This window comes from Protopterus annectens, chromosome 11.part0 (genome assembly GCF_019279795.1).
Source record: "Protopterus annectens isolate FY-2018-M chromosome 11.part0, PAN1.0, whole genome shotgun sequence".
NCBI lineage: Eukaryota > Metazoa > Chordata > Ceratodontiformes > Protopteridae > Protopterus > Protopterus annectens.
In genome coordinates, this window is record NC_056745.1 from 1,136,028,074 (window position 1) to 1,136,040,662 (window position 12,589).

Consider the following 12,589-nt stretch of genomic DNA (forward strand, 5'->3'; position numbering starts at 1 on the left):
GGGGTATATGTATATCTCCCAAATATGCAACAAAGTCTAGAATATTTAGGATCTTTGCTTGGAAGTGTTTGCATAGGTATTTTTATACCGCAAGTAAAATCCAAAGAATTTTTCCTCAGGTAGACAGCAAATGTTGGAGTTGTGATGGAGAAGAAATAGGCAACTGGGAACATATTTTCTGGGAGTGTAATGAGTTGACAGACTTTAAAGATTCCCTGTAGACTGTTCTGTCAGAGATGCTGAGTGAGCAAATTGGTGTAACTATGGAAATGATTTTTGAGCTATTATACAGAATCGGAATTGCCTTGACATAGGAAGGCCTTGCTGACTAGAAAATGGAAATCAAAGTCTAAACCAACTTTACTAGAAGGAGTAACAGAGAAAACAACTGGAATTGGGATCTTTAGAAAAGGGTAGGAGCAAATTACATAAGAAAAAATTGGCAATTGTCTGATCAATACACATAGAGGAGGAATAAGGTTTAAAAGAAGGCAGGATTTGAATGAGCTGTGTAATGGCTGACTGACAATGACTGGATGTGTAATGTTGGCAGCTACAGTTGTGTTGGCATGGTTTGTAATGTATAATGTTTCCAGCTGAGATTGTGTCAGTATGCTTTGTTTTCATTTATATAAATATAAGATTACCTATGTCACACACGATAATTTAATAAAGATGTTTCTTGTTTTAAAAAAAATTGAATCAGGAGATAGAAAATGACTGACAAATCTTAGTGATTTCCTGGATCAGCTTCCCCTTTCATCACACTTTTGATCACCTATGCACATAGGGGTCAAACACTAAATCTCTGTCCAAGGGAGAATTTAAAATCTCATTTTTAACATCACCTGGGAGGTTCTGAGAATGCTGCCATGCAAACCGCCTTAAAACAGTACCAGTGGCCATAGCACTTGAAGAACTATCAACAAGCTCATTCCAACACTGAAAACAATGAGTGGTTGACCTGTGTAATAGAAAAAGCTTAAGTTATTTAAGCAAATCTTTCCTCACAAGACAAAACTGCAGATAAAACATTCGTCATACTTTCACAATTGGTCAATACAAAGTTGCAGAAGTATGCACTTCTTTCCCATACATATCAATAATTTTCACATCCTTATAAGAGAGCAGTATAGAAGTTAGTTAAGTGCTTAGCAGCAGTGGGATCAACTAAAGATATGACTTCTGAGTCAGGTTTGGGAATAGTGTATAAAATGTAAAAGACTAAGGAACTTTATACATCCTATGTGGTCTCACAGTTAAACTGTTTATGTAATAAATATGTCTTTTGCCTGTCAATGAGTTTTATTTCTTTTTTTTAAATATTTGTTAAAGTATCACATTTTAAGTTGCAACATAAGCTTTAATATACTATTAGAAATTAAAACAAAACATTATAACAATATCCATTATTATCATTATACAGTATACGTATGTTTTGTTTTTGACAATTTTCATTCACTACAACATTGCATAAATTGCTCGCATCTTACTTTCCCTTGAACCTTACTCCTGAGCATTGTTCTACATTAATTATTTCCACAAATTCCATTCATTTTTACCAACATTTCTAAAGATTCTCATGTTAAATTCATTTATCTCCTTTCCAATATTCATTACTTTCATTATAGTTGGTTTGGAATTTGATTTTCATTTTTCTATTAACTGATTTTTTTTCAGCCACTTATAGCATTATTCTACATAAGCCCTTACTGTGCCTAGACAATTCAGATCCTTCAACCCAGCCCAAAAGAATAATTCCCTTAGTTACTACCATTTTCTCCTCCAACATTTCTGTCAAAGTACTCTGTATAGATTTTATTTTAATCCACAAAGTCAATACATTCCCAAAAACATATCCCCAATTATGTATATCTTCCCCATTACACCTCCAGTATTTCTACCTTCGCTGTAAAATAGCTCTGCAAATATTTTCATTCAAAAATCCTAAACCTTCTGCACTTTCTTGCCTATTTGTTAATCTTGCAAATGCCTTCCCATTGTTCCTTTGTAAATGACTTTTCAGTTCTTTTTATCTAATGTTTTCTAACCTCCTATGATTATTATAGTTAACATGGAAATTTGTGTATGCCCTACTAATGATCCCCTTTTAACAGCATTGTCTGTTCTGAGCTCAACTATAAACTCTACCAAAGCTTGTCTTTTATTCAGTACTAACCTATCTCTTTATCTTTGCTTACATTGTTGTCAATGCCTGATAGGGATGGCAATCTCTAACCTGCAGTCCAATGCCCTTCTTAGCCTCATCCCACTCTGTTATACTTCCCTTCTGAGTTAATCTATTCCAAAACCTTAGTTCCTTTGATAATTTCCTCCAGTATATTCCAGCCCCTATTTGCCTATGTATACCTCTGCTTGCATTCATCCTTATTGGTAAAATCTCCTTTCTCCATTCCTGGGCTGGTTTAGTTCTTAGAATACTTTCTGCTACTTTATGAACATAATATTCTGCATGGTTGTTACTACTCTACGTACTTGCATTCAAAATTCTAGTCTCTGTCTTTATCTGTCACCCCCACACTCTTACACACACATTTCATAATCATCCTTCTGCATTTGGTTATTTTTTGATCATTTCTAAAGAGGTGAAACAGCCTTTGTTTTTTTGCATAAAGATGCATGCAGACACATTTTTATGCAAAAAACAAAGATAATTTCACCCCCTTAGATGTAATCTTTAAAGTACTCCTTCAAATCAGATAACCCTAAGCCACCTTGTTCTAGAAGGATAATCAACCTATCTTATACAACTCTTGCCTTTTTCCCTCACAAATAGATTTGTTCAACTCTTTTATTAATTGCCATCCACACCATTTGCTCAAGGTGATAAAAAGGCCTTACCTGTATATAAGACAAAAGGGACTAAAATATTTAATTTTTTTGTATTTTACTATCCATATCCATAATAAAGAACTTCCAGTTTCTTAAATTTTGTAATATCTCCTGTTTAGTCTCATCCCACATATCCTTAGCTGTGATATCAGAATTCATTTTAATCTGTCCATCTAAATACTTCATCTTATCTTATAGGTTCATAGGTAGGTACTAGGCTATTGCCCCTAGGGCCTATATAAGCCTCACCAAAAAGGTACCCTGGCTTTCGCCACCCAAGAAAATTATTTTCCTGTGCCCCTGTCAAGCAGAGCCACAGAAGTGACCCCAGGGTGAATTTCCTATTTCCCATCCAATCATCAAGATTTTTCTTGAAGAGTGCTAATGAGAAGCTCTGTTTGACATAGATAGGTAGTCTGTTCCAGAGTATGGGAAGTCTCTGGGACAGGAATCTATCCCTCCAGCATGTTCTGTTTATTGTGTTGATAAGGTTTAAGTCCCTAGAGCTTGTAGCTCAGAGCGATCGGGGTTTCTTTAAGTGGAGCATGTCCAACAGCTCTGGGTTTGACATAGCTTTGTATGTTAGGCAGAGATCGCCTCTGAGTAGGCGATATGCGACGGAGTAAAGCTTGAGTTTTTTGAGATGGTCTGCTTAGGGCATCTGTTTGAGGCCAGTAATCCTCTTTGTGAGGTATTTCTGTGGCCTTTCCAGTTGTTGTAGATGTCTTGTGAGGTACATACCAAAAGGGGCATTGTACTCTATAATGGGTCTAATGAGTGATGAGTAGAGGGGAACAATGACCTCTTTTTTTCTGGATGAGAAACCTTTTATGATGAGGTGAGCCACATAGAAGGATTTCCTGACCACTGTGGTGATGTGATTATCAAAGGAGAGACTACTGTCCACTTGTGTCCCAAGGTCTCTTATCACACTTTCAGTGTTAAGTAGACTACCGCCTATGTGGTAGTTCATGGGTACAGAGTTTTTACCAAAGGGGATGATAATGCACTTTTTGGCATTGAGCTTGAGGCCATGGCTTTGAGACCAGGCATCCGTCTCAGTGAGGCCCTTTTGTAGTATGTTCACATCGTTAGGAGTTTTGATTATGGCTCCTAGTTTGGAGTCATTTGCAAACATAGTTAGCCAAAGACCTTCTGTGTTAACCTGTACTTCAGAGAAGTAGATACTAAACAGGAGAGGACCCAGGACTGAACCCTGTGGTACTCTACTTGTCACTGGTCTGAAGTCGGATTTGGAGTCTGCTACTTTCACAGTGTGGGTTCTGTCAGTAAGCCAGTTGGCAACTCATCTTGTGACATGGGGATTTATACCTAGTTTAGTGACTTTATTTATAATTCCAGAGTGGGGGATGGTGCGAAAGCCTTGGTGAGATCTAGATAGGCTGTGTGAACAACCTTACCTGCATCTATGGCTTTGGTGACTGCTTCAAAGACATCTATCAGGTTTAGGAGACATGATCTGCCTTTTACAAACCCGAACTGTGTGGGGTCCAGAGTTTGGAGATTACCAATGTCTTTGTTTATGAGTTTCATGATGATCCATTCCATGGTCTTGCAGATCAGGCTCATCAGGCTAATGGAGCGGTAGTTCCTAGGGTCTGTCGTGGCTCCCTCTTTGTGGAGTGGAATAACCATCACAGTGTGCTATTCAATGGGCATAAAGCCAGAGGTGAGGCTATGATTGAACATGGTACTTAGGTTGGGTGCCAGTTCATTCTGTAGTTTGCGTAGAATGCAGCCTGGGATGTTGTCAGGTCCCATGGATGCTGTGTTCTTGGCTTTGGAGAGTGAGGTTTTTACCTGTGCAGCCATGATTACAGGAACTTTGCATTCTTACTCTATAGAGATGGGCCCTTTAGGGGGTGAGAGGGGGGTAAAGTTAGCACTGAACCTATCTGCCAGGATGTTGGCAATATCAGTTGGTTCTGTATATTTAGTGCCATAGTGCTGTAACTCAGAGCAGATTGCCATTGAGATTCTTGACATAGCTATAGAATTCTTTGTGGTTGTCTTTAGAATCAGTGGCAATTTTGTTTTCATAACCAGCTTTGGAGGATTTTATGAGGGCTCTCAGATTCTTACTGAGGCTGACCAGGGAATTCCTCCAATCATGGGATTTTACTCTTTTTTTGCAACAGTTTCTTTCTTCTGTTGTAGAGTTTGTTTATGGCAGAAGACCACCAGATTGGCTTCCTTTTTTGGAGGATAGCATCTTGGTTCTGTTAGGGATAGCACGACCCATGCACTTGTGTAAGTGATTATAAAGTGCATCTGTGTAGGATTCAGCAGTCGTACCTCTATTGTCCATCTGCATGGGTATCGTGAAGTTTGCCACTTCTGTCTTAAGAAGTGTGAAGTTGGCTTCGGAGAAATATTTTACGGTAGTTTCCCTAATGGGGGGTGGGATGTGGATGTCTAGTGTGATTAGCTTGTTGTCAGATCTGACCAATGAGGATTTGACCTCTGGTGTGGAACACCAGTCACCTATGTTGGTTATGACCAGGTCTAGGATATTGCTGCCCCGGTGGAGGTGTGGATATGTTGATCCAAGGCGTTGGAATTTATGAATTCCAGAAAACATTGAGCAAAAGAGTTGGTGCATGAGTAGTTTTCCCAGTTAATGGTGGGGTAGTTGAAATCACCCATTATTAAGGTGTTGGGTTGTACCCTAATATTATACTATATTATACATCTTGTACCCATAAATATAAATATTACTGAAACAGTTCATGAGGGAGTGCGAAGTTTACCAATATACATTTTATTTTACCTTTATTTATTTTATATCCTGAAAAGACTTGAAACTGTCTCAAAATGTTCCACAATACCAAAAACACAAATTCTGCTATTGCCCTGCTTATAAAATCCAAGTTGACTGTATCAAATGCTTTCTCTGCATCAAGACTCATCAACAATAGCAGTGTTTTTTTTTATACAGTGATTCCCTGTAGATCATTATTGTTCTGTTAATATTATAAAATGTTTGCCTGTATGACACAAAACCAGAATGATCCATATCTATCAATCTTGGTAACATCTTTGCCAGTCTCTTAGCTAATATACATGTAAACAATTTCTGGTTTAAAATCAAAATGGGTCTGTATGAAGCCACACCGAAGGGTCTTTACTCCCTTTTGGTGATACAACTACTACTGCTTTCACTCAAGATGCTGGTACTTTCCGACCTATTAAAATGTTGTTGAAAAAAGCTGTTTGTCACTTGTGCCGTCCTAACTTCCAGATTTTCAAAGGAATACCATCTTTTCTAGAGACTTCCATTTTAATTGATTATACATCACGGTTTTTATTTCACCACTTCCTATCTTAGCCTTAGTTATTAATTTTAAAGCTTAATGTTCCTCTAACCTTGCAATAATTACATTTTCCATAAATAATGCTATTTGTGGCTTCCCCATTCCTTTGCTTTATATAAATTATATAAACTATATGAAGTTTCATAAAGTTTCTGATTTATTTCTAATAACTCTATAAGATATTTACTATGTTTCTTCTCATAGGCTCCCTAAGTTTGGCTACAACTATTTCTGCTTTCTATTGTCTAAGTCATTATTTTTTGCAGTCAAGAGTTGTTATCAAGAAATAGTTGTTTAAAAAACAACCTTTCTAAACATATGCTTGTTGTCCGTGTACTTCCTTATTTTTCCTTAAGCTCTCTGCATTTGTTCCTCTACTTATTCTTTGAGATTTCCCTTCTTTTGTAGTATATTATCTTTTGTTAACCCCATCCAAACAATTTATATTTCTTCTTTCCCAGATTTCTTTCTGTTTTATTTTTGCTATGTTTTTAAAATCAAAACAGCAAAAAATCAGCTTCGTATCATCACGGAAATAAATACATTAAAAAGTTTAATGAAGAACAAATACAAGCTATAACAAGCTTTCACCAAGTGGTTTAATCAGATAAACACTATTTTAAAACACAGCCATTACTGTGTAACAAACATAGAAATCATGTGATTAAAATCAGAACCATTCAATGGACCATTCAATTGTCAAACCAAATTCAAATTTATATGCAACATCCATCTTTAACATACTTATAAAATAATTATTGAATTCACATAAACAGTTGTTTGTGTTTAAGAATATGTTTTATACTTACTACATCCTTTATTCCTGGATTTTTATCCATCCCAAGTGACTAATTCAGTGATATTCAGCCTGTTCTGCTCTATTTGCTATGTCACCCCCTCTTTCATTATCTAAAATTAATGCAATACCATAAATTTAAATATATGTTTATTGTCATATTTTCTAAGTGTTTATAAAGTGCATTTGAGTCAAAGCTTTAAATGAAATGTACTTGCTCCTGTGAAATGCATTTTTAGCTAATCTAGCCCAATTATTGTATCTTTGGGAATAATAAGTAAATTCTACTTCAGTTCCTGCTAATGAATTCACATCTTCCATACCAAATACTGTCATATATTTATTTAAAAATCTGCAATGTCATGTTATTTTTCCCCCTTCTAGGTCCTCCTGATGCATCTTCACTATAGTGAAACAGGTTCTAGTTCCCACCTATAAATAATATGACCTGCTGAAAACATTAATTCTCCTCAATTTTTGTAAGATCTATAACAGTAGTTTTAAGTGAAATATAAATACATGCCAGTAGCAGCTTGGTACGACAAATTTATCATTATTGATCTTTTTTATTCTATCACTACTGGGGCTATTTCACAATCAGTACTACTGTTCCCATTTTCCTTATACACTGATATTCCACCAAATTTCCATCCTGAAATTTTTTATTTGTCAAATTCACATGACCATTTCTATCCAAATGTGTATCCTTTAACATTATTTGCACCCTGAACTTCCTGATTTAATTCAGTCTTTGCTTTTGTTTCTACATGTAAGACCATTTACATTTCATACTAATACCAACAAAGCAGCCGTATGCAGTTGTTTCTCTTGTCTATTTAAACCCATGTCATGTGCTCAAATCAATTCTGCTTCAATAAAAACACCCAAAAAACAAAAGACTAAGTACATTTTTTAAATTTTACTCACTTAATGTACAGTAAACACACAAAACTATATTCACTTTACAAAAATGAAATCTACCGCTCCAAAAATGAAAAGTGGCTCCAAATCGATGGGTACACCCGTAGATGTTACCTATTCTAAAGTTAAGGTCAGCCATGCTAGTGCACATTCTAGATCCAATGGTCCTTCTTTTTATTTATTTAACATTTGTTTACAAGGACAGTCTGACTTGGAACTAAGCCAATTTTCAGTGGAGGCCCAGGGAGAAATGCTCTAGACACATGTCTTTGTAATGTGGGAGAAAACCAGAGCACCCGGAGGAAACCCACACGAATACAGGGAGGACATGCAGACTCCGCACAGAAGGCACCCCAGCTGTGACTCGAACTGGAGAACCTCTTGCTGTGAGGTGACAATGTAACCACTGCACCACTGCCCCATCCAACCTTTTGAGATTGCTATCTGTTCGTATTTCGGTTCTTCTCTTCGATATGATAAACAGTTTGCATGCTTTCAGTAAACATTAACCGTAAGAAAAAAAAAACACTGGATAAACTTAAGCACATAAACTAAATTATGCATTATTATATTTAATGCATTAAAGCACTAAGGCTGTTAGGGAGTCAGTTGCTTGTATAAGTATTCACTTTCACAGTTTTAAAGTTAATTTCTTACTTTACTTTTTATTTTCACTAAACTGCTTACCAATGTCCCTTTAAAATCGCATTGGATTTTCCAGAAAAGGTCACTCAGACCATACCAGCTAGACCTCTCAAAACAAATTGTTCATGCTTGTCGGATGCTTATTTTCAGCCAAAAGCTGGTGCTACTGGAGAAACCCAGTTAGTTACTTTGCATATGCACGAAAGAACTAACTTATCATGCTTTTCATCAATTTCTCATGTTTTAAGTCTTTTTACTTAAAAAAATGTCTGTAGGACAGTTTAAAACTTTGAGGGAGAGCCAAAAATAGCTGTACCTCTCTCAGTAACCATTTCTGATTAACACAGTGCTGTAAAACGAGCTAAAGCTCTGTGGTAGGCTATTTCTGTGGCCTACCTCAAATTCTAATGAGACATCCTGGGGGAGTGGCCTATGCTAATTAGCCATGTGCTCTACCCTGGAACTGCATGTGTAAGTTAGCTCTTTTGGCCGTGTTAATGAAACCATGCAAAGGTTTGCATTCATCCTTTGCTTTCAGTAGTAAGATCATGTTAGAGGTAAGTGCCAGGGAGTTTAACAGACAGGTACAGGTGATATGTATGGTTGTGTGTGCGTGTGTGTGTGTGTGTGTGTGTGTGTGTGTGTGTGTGTGTGTGTGTGTGTGTGTGTGTGTGTGTGTTGTGTCTCTCTGGCTGTGTGTGACTGCATGCAAAGGGATGAGTGGTTTAAAGTGAGTGTGTGTGACTGTGTGTCTGCCAGGGTGGTCATAGTAGGGAGTTAGTTAAAGAATAGATAAGGTAGGTGCATGTGTGTGTGTGTGTGTGTGTATGGATGAGTGGTGAGTGTGACCATTAGTGCAATCAGGTAAAGGGGGTTATGTGTCTGCATGAATGTGTGTGTGGGGGGTATCATACCTCTAAAAATCATCTAGACAAATGAGTAAATCCTGCAATACTGGGGGCATAGACACCAGGGATATCTAATAGTTAAATGAACAGGATATTTGCAGAATGAAAGACCTGTGGGTAGGGGAGACAGTAGACACCTGGGATGTGTAAAGGTTAACAGATCAACACTTATGTAGCATGACAAAAGTGTGGGGGAGTTCTAGACACCAGAGCTATATAAAAGTAAGCACTGAACCCTGTATTCCAGGCACAAAACCTAACACTGGACTCTAGGGATACTCTTTAAAATATTACCTTAAGTCACTCACAAAATAAAATTAAAAGTAAAAAGGGAGTGGAAATTTCGAACATGCCCCATTGGCGCAAAATATTTTTGTTTTGTTTTGTTTTTGTTTTTCTGTCACATAAGCATTTTCCTTTGGAACAATGGAAAATGTTTCACCTGTAAATAAACTTATTGGGCTGTGTTATTATCAGAAAAATGAGAAACAACGTTCCATTCAGCTTGCTGGCTCACTGTTTGTTAACAAAACTTTTGTATTTCCTCTATAGTCTGTTCTGTTTTCACAGATGTATTTGATTCTACAAGAAAAAATAATACTCAAAAGACAGCTAGATATAGCAATTTGCATCCCACACCTGCCTCTTGACATCTCCTGACTGCTGGAATAAGCTAATTTTTCTTTTTCTTAGTGTAGAGTATGTAATAATTTTCCACAAACACTCTAATGTCTCAAATTTTTAACATTTTTTTCTACTTCCACAGTTTTGTCAGCTCTTTCTAATAGCATTGTACCTTTACTAATGTAATTCTTTCTTGCTTTCTGATGGCCAGACTTAGATTCATAGATTCATAGATTAGTACTAAGCTAACTGCCCTTGCGGGCCATTGTAAGCCTAGCCAATTATCCCTTGTGAGACTCAAACCCTGCACCTTGTGTTTGTAAGGCAAACACCTTACCCATTAGACCACCCTCCCAACCCATACAACCCAACCAACTTGGACCATACATATGTTGTTCCAACTCAATTAACAAATATTGCTGTAGAACATCAGTCCAATTGCATATTTATCATTTCATCAAATTAATACAGTTCATTCCTCCCAGTTTCTCTGTTACAGTAAACGCTTCAGGTTTTCTGTGTGTCCTGTGTCTTCTAAATGTATACATTTGTCTGTGTTAATCTCAGTGTGTCCTTATATATGCCTGCTCCTATGTGCATATCCATGTGTCCTTCTGCAAAGTTGTGTATACATTGTTTCTGTGCATGTCCAAGTGGTCTTGTGCTCATGTAGATATTTGTTTGTGTGCGTGTACATGGGGTTTTGAGCATGTATGTGTAAGATGTGTCTGTGTGCATGTCCATGAAGTTCTGTACATTTATGTACATGTGTCTCTATAATGTATCCATGTGTATGTGTGGTTGTCAACTTGTCTTCTGTGTATGTGTGTGGGGCTGTGTATGAAAGGGAGAAGTCATAGCAGGCTTCATGTGAATTGCAGAGAAACCACATGGGTTTCAGCTGTAGCTCCTTCCTGACGATGAACAGTGTTGTCAGAGAGTTTGTGCATGCACGCCTGTGCATGTGAATGTGTAATATGTGTGTGTGTTTTTCATGCATGTGAGCTATAGACAAATCACAGCAGCCTCAACTGTATCCTGTAGCTGCTCTCAAACGATAGTATTAAACAAGTGGAAGTTTACATCTATAGTGCAGGTCTAAACAGCTTTTGTTTTGCTTGTATGCTTTGTAACTTTTCTAATGACTTCCTGGATACAGTCAGTGTATTAAACTAATTTAAATAAGGTTGAGTATATGCATCACAGCTTTGTTTACATATGTGATGTCCTTCTTTTTATTCCATTGCAGGAAGAGTCGGATTGTGGAAAGATATCTTCACTGTGTCAATGAATGAGAAGTTTGATGCTGTGTTTAAGCAGAAGATGGGAAAATCTGATCTTACATTTGACTTCAGCTTATAGGCAATGCATGCATTATTACAGTTATACTGTTGAAATATTATCTTAATCTTCTTCATGTACCTATTCACAGCCCACTGGATGAATCATGTATTCTGTGTAATAACAATCAAGTAAATTAATCTCTACTGTTTACCTATTACCATTTACAGGTTTTATTCACATAAAGTTTAATAGAAACAGTCAAAAAGAAACAAAGCTCACCTGACATAGAATGTATCCTTGTAACTTAAGCATTGTGTGGTACACTGTAAGATATGTAATCAGTTAAGCAGTGTGTGTTTTTAGCCCAAGGCTAAGATTTTTATAGATATTCACATATATATATAAAAAGAACTTGAAGACAACCAAAAATGATTAATAAACAAGGGGTAAAAATCAGCCCCACTTTCTTAGCAGTATCTCAGGGTTTAATCCTTGTATTTGTTGTGTCTTGTAGCTGAGGATGTGTATGTTTTAACAATCTGGTTCCACAGAGTGCTAAAGTGTTTAGCCATGGAGCAATCCCTTTGCTTCATACCCATACAGTATGGCCTACTCCTGTGAACTGACACAGCTACTGCACTCAAATAAAGATCAGCAAACTGCAAACTTCAACAGTCCGTTGTGATTTTTAAAGCACTGATTTGTACTGATATCTGGACATGGTGTGATGGTTGTAGATTAGACAAATGCTGGCTATTACTGATTTATAAATACTTACCTTACACTTAAGTAATTTCTTACAAATATTTGTATTGCACCTTGGGTTTGTGTTTTGAATTGATGTTGTTGAATTGAAGATAAAAGACCTGAATTGGTGAGACACTACTGTAAACTACATTCTGTAAATATAGCACTTGTCCAGAGTGTTCCACAAGCAGACTGTGTACTGAGAATCGTAGAAAATAGTGTAGTTATTTTAAAATTGCCTTTTGAGTTCATTCATGGAAACAAGATGATGACTTCTATAAGACACACTCTGTCGGCAAGTTTAAGTTGCACATTTGGCCACCGAGTGTAAGGTTTCCAAGTAGTTTTCACTGTGAGACTGCACTCAGCCTTCTTTCCCTATCACAAACACACACACACACACACACACACACACACACACACACACACACACACACACACACACACACACACACACACACACACACACACACACA

The 12,589-nt window shown here is 37.0% G+C and overlaps 1 protein-coding gene across 2 annotated transcripts in view; it reads left to right on the forward strand.

Moving 5' to 3' along the window:
* Positions 1–12,038, forward strand: part of SULT4A1 (sulfotransferase family 4A member 1) — a 344,339-nt gene extending 332,301 nt beyond the window's left edge. The window contains exon 7 of one of the 2 annotated variants that reach the window (XM_044088492.1): positions 11,332–12,038. In XM_044088492.1, coding sequence (XP_043944427.1) covers positions 11,332–11,444 — 113 coding nt within the window. In that variant the 3' untranslated portion in view covers positions 11,445–12,038. The remainder of the gene's footprint in view (positions 1–11,331) is intronic. The other variant, XR_006366990.1, reaches the window with a different exon arrangement.
* The last annotated feature ends 551 nt before the right edge of the window (positions 12,039–12,589 follow it).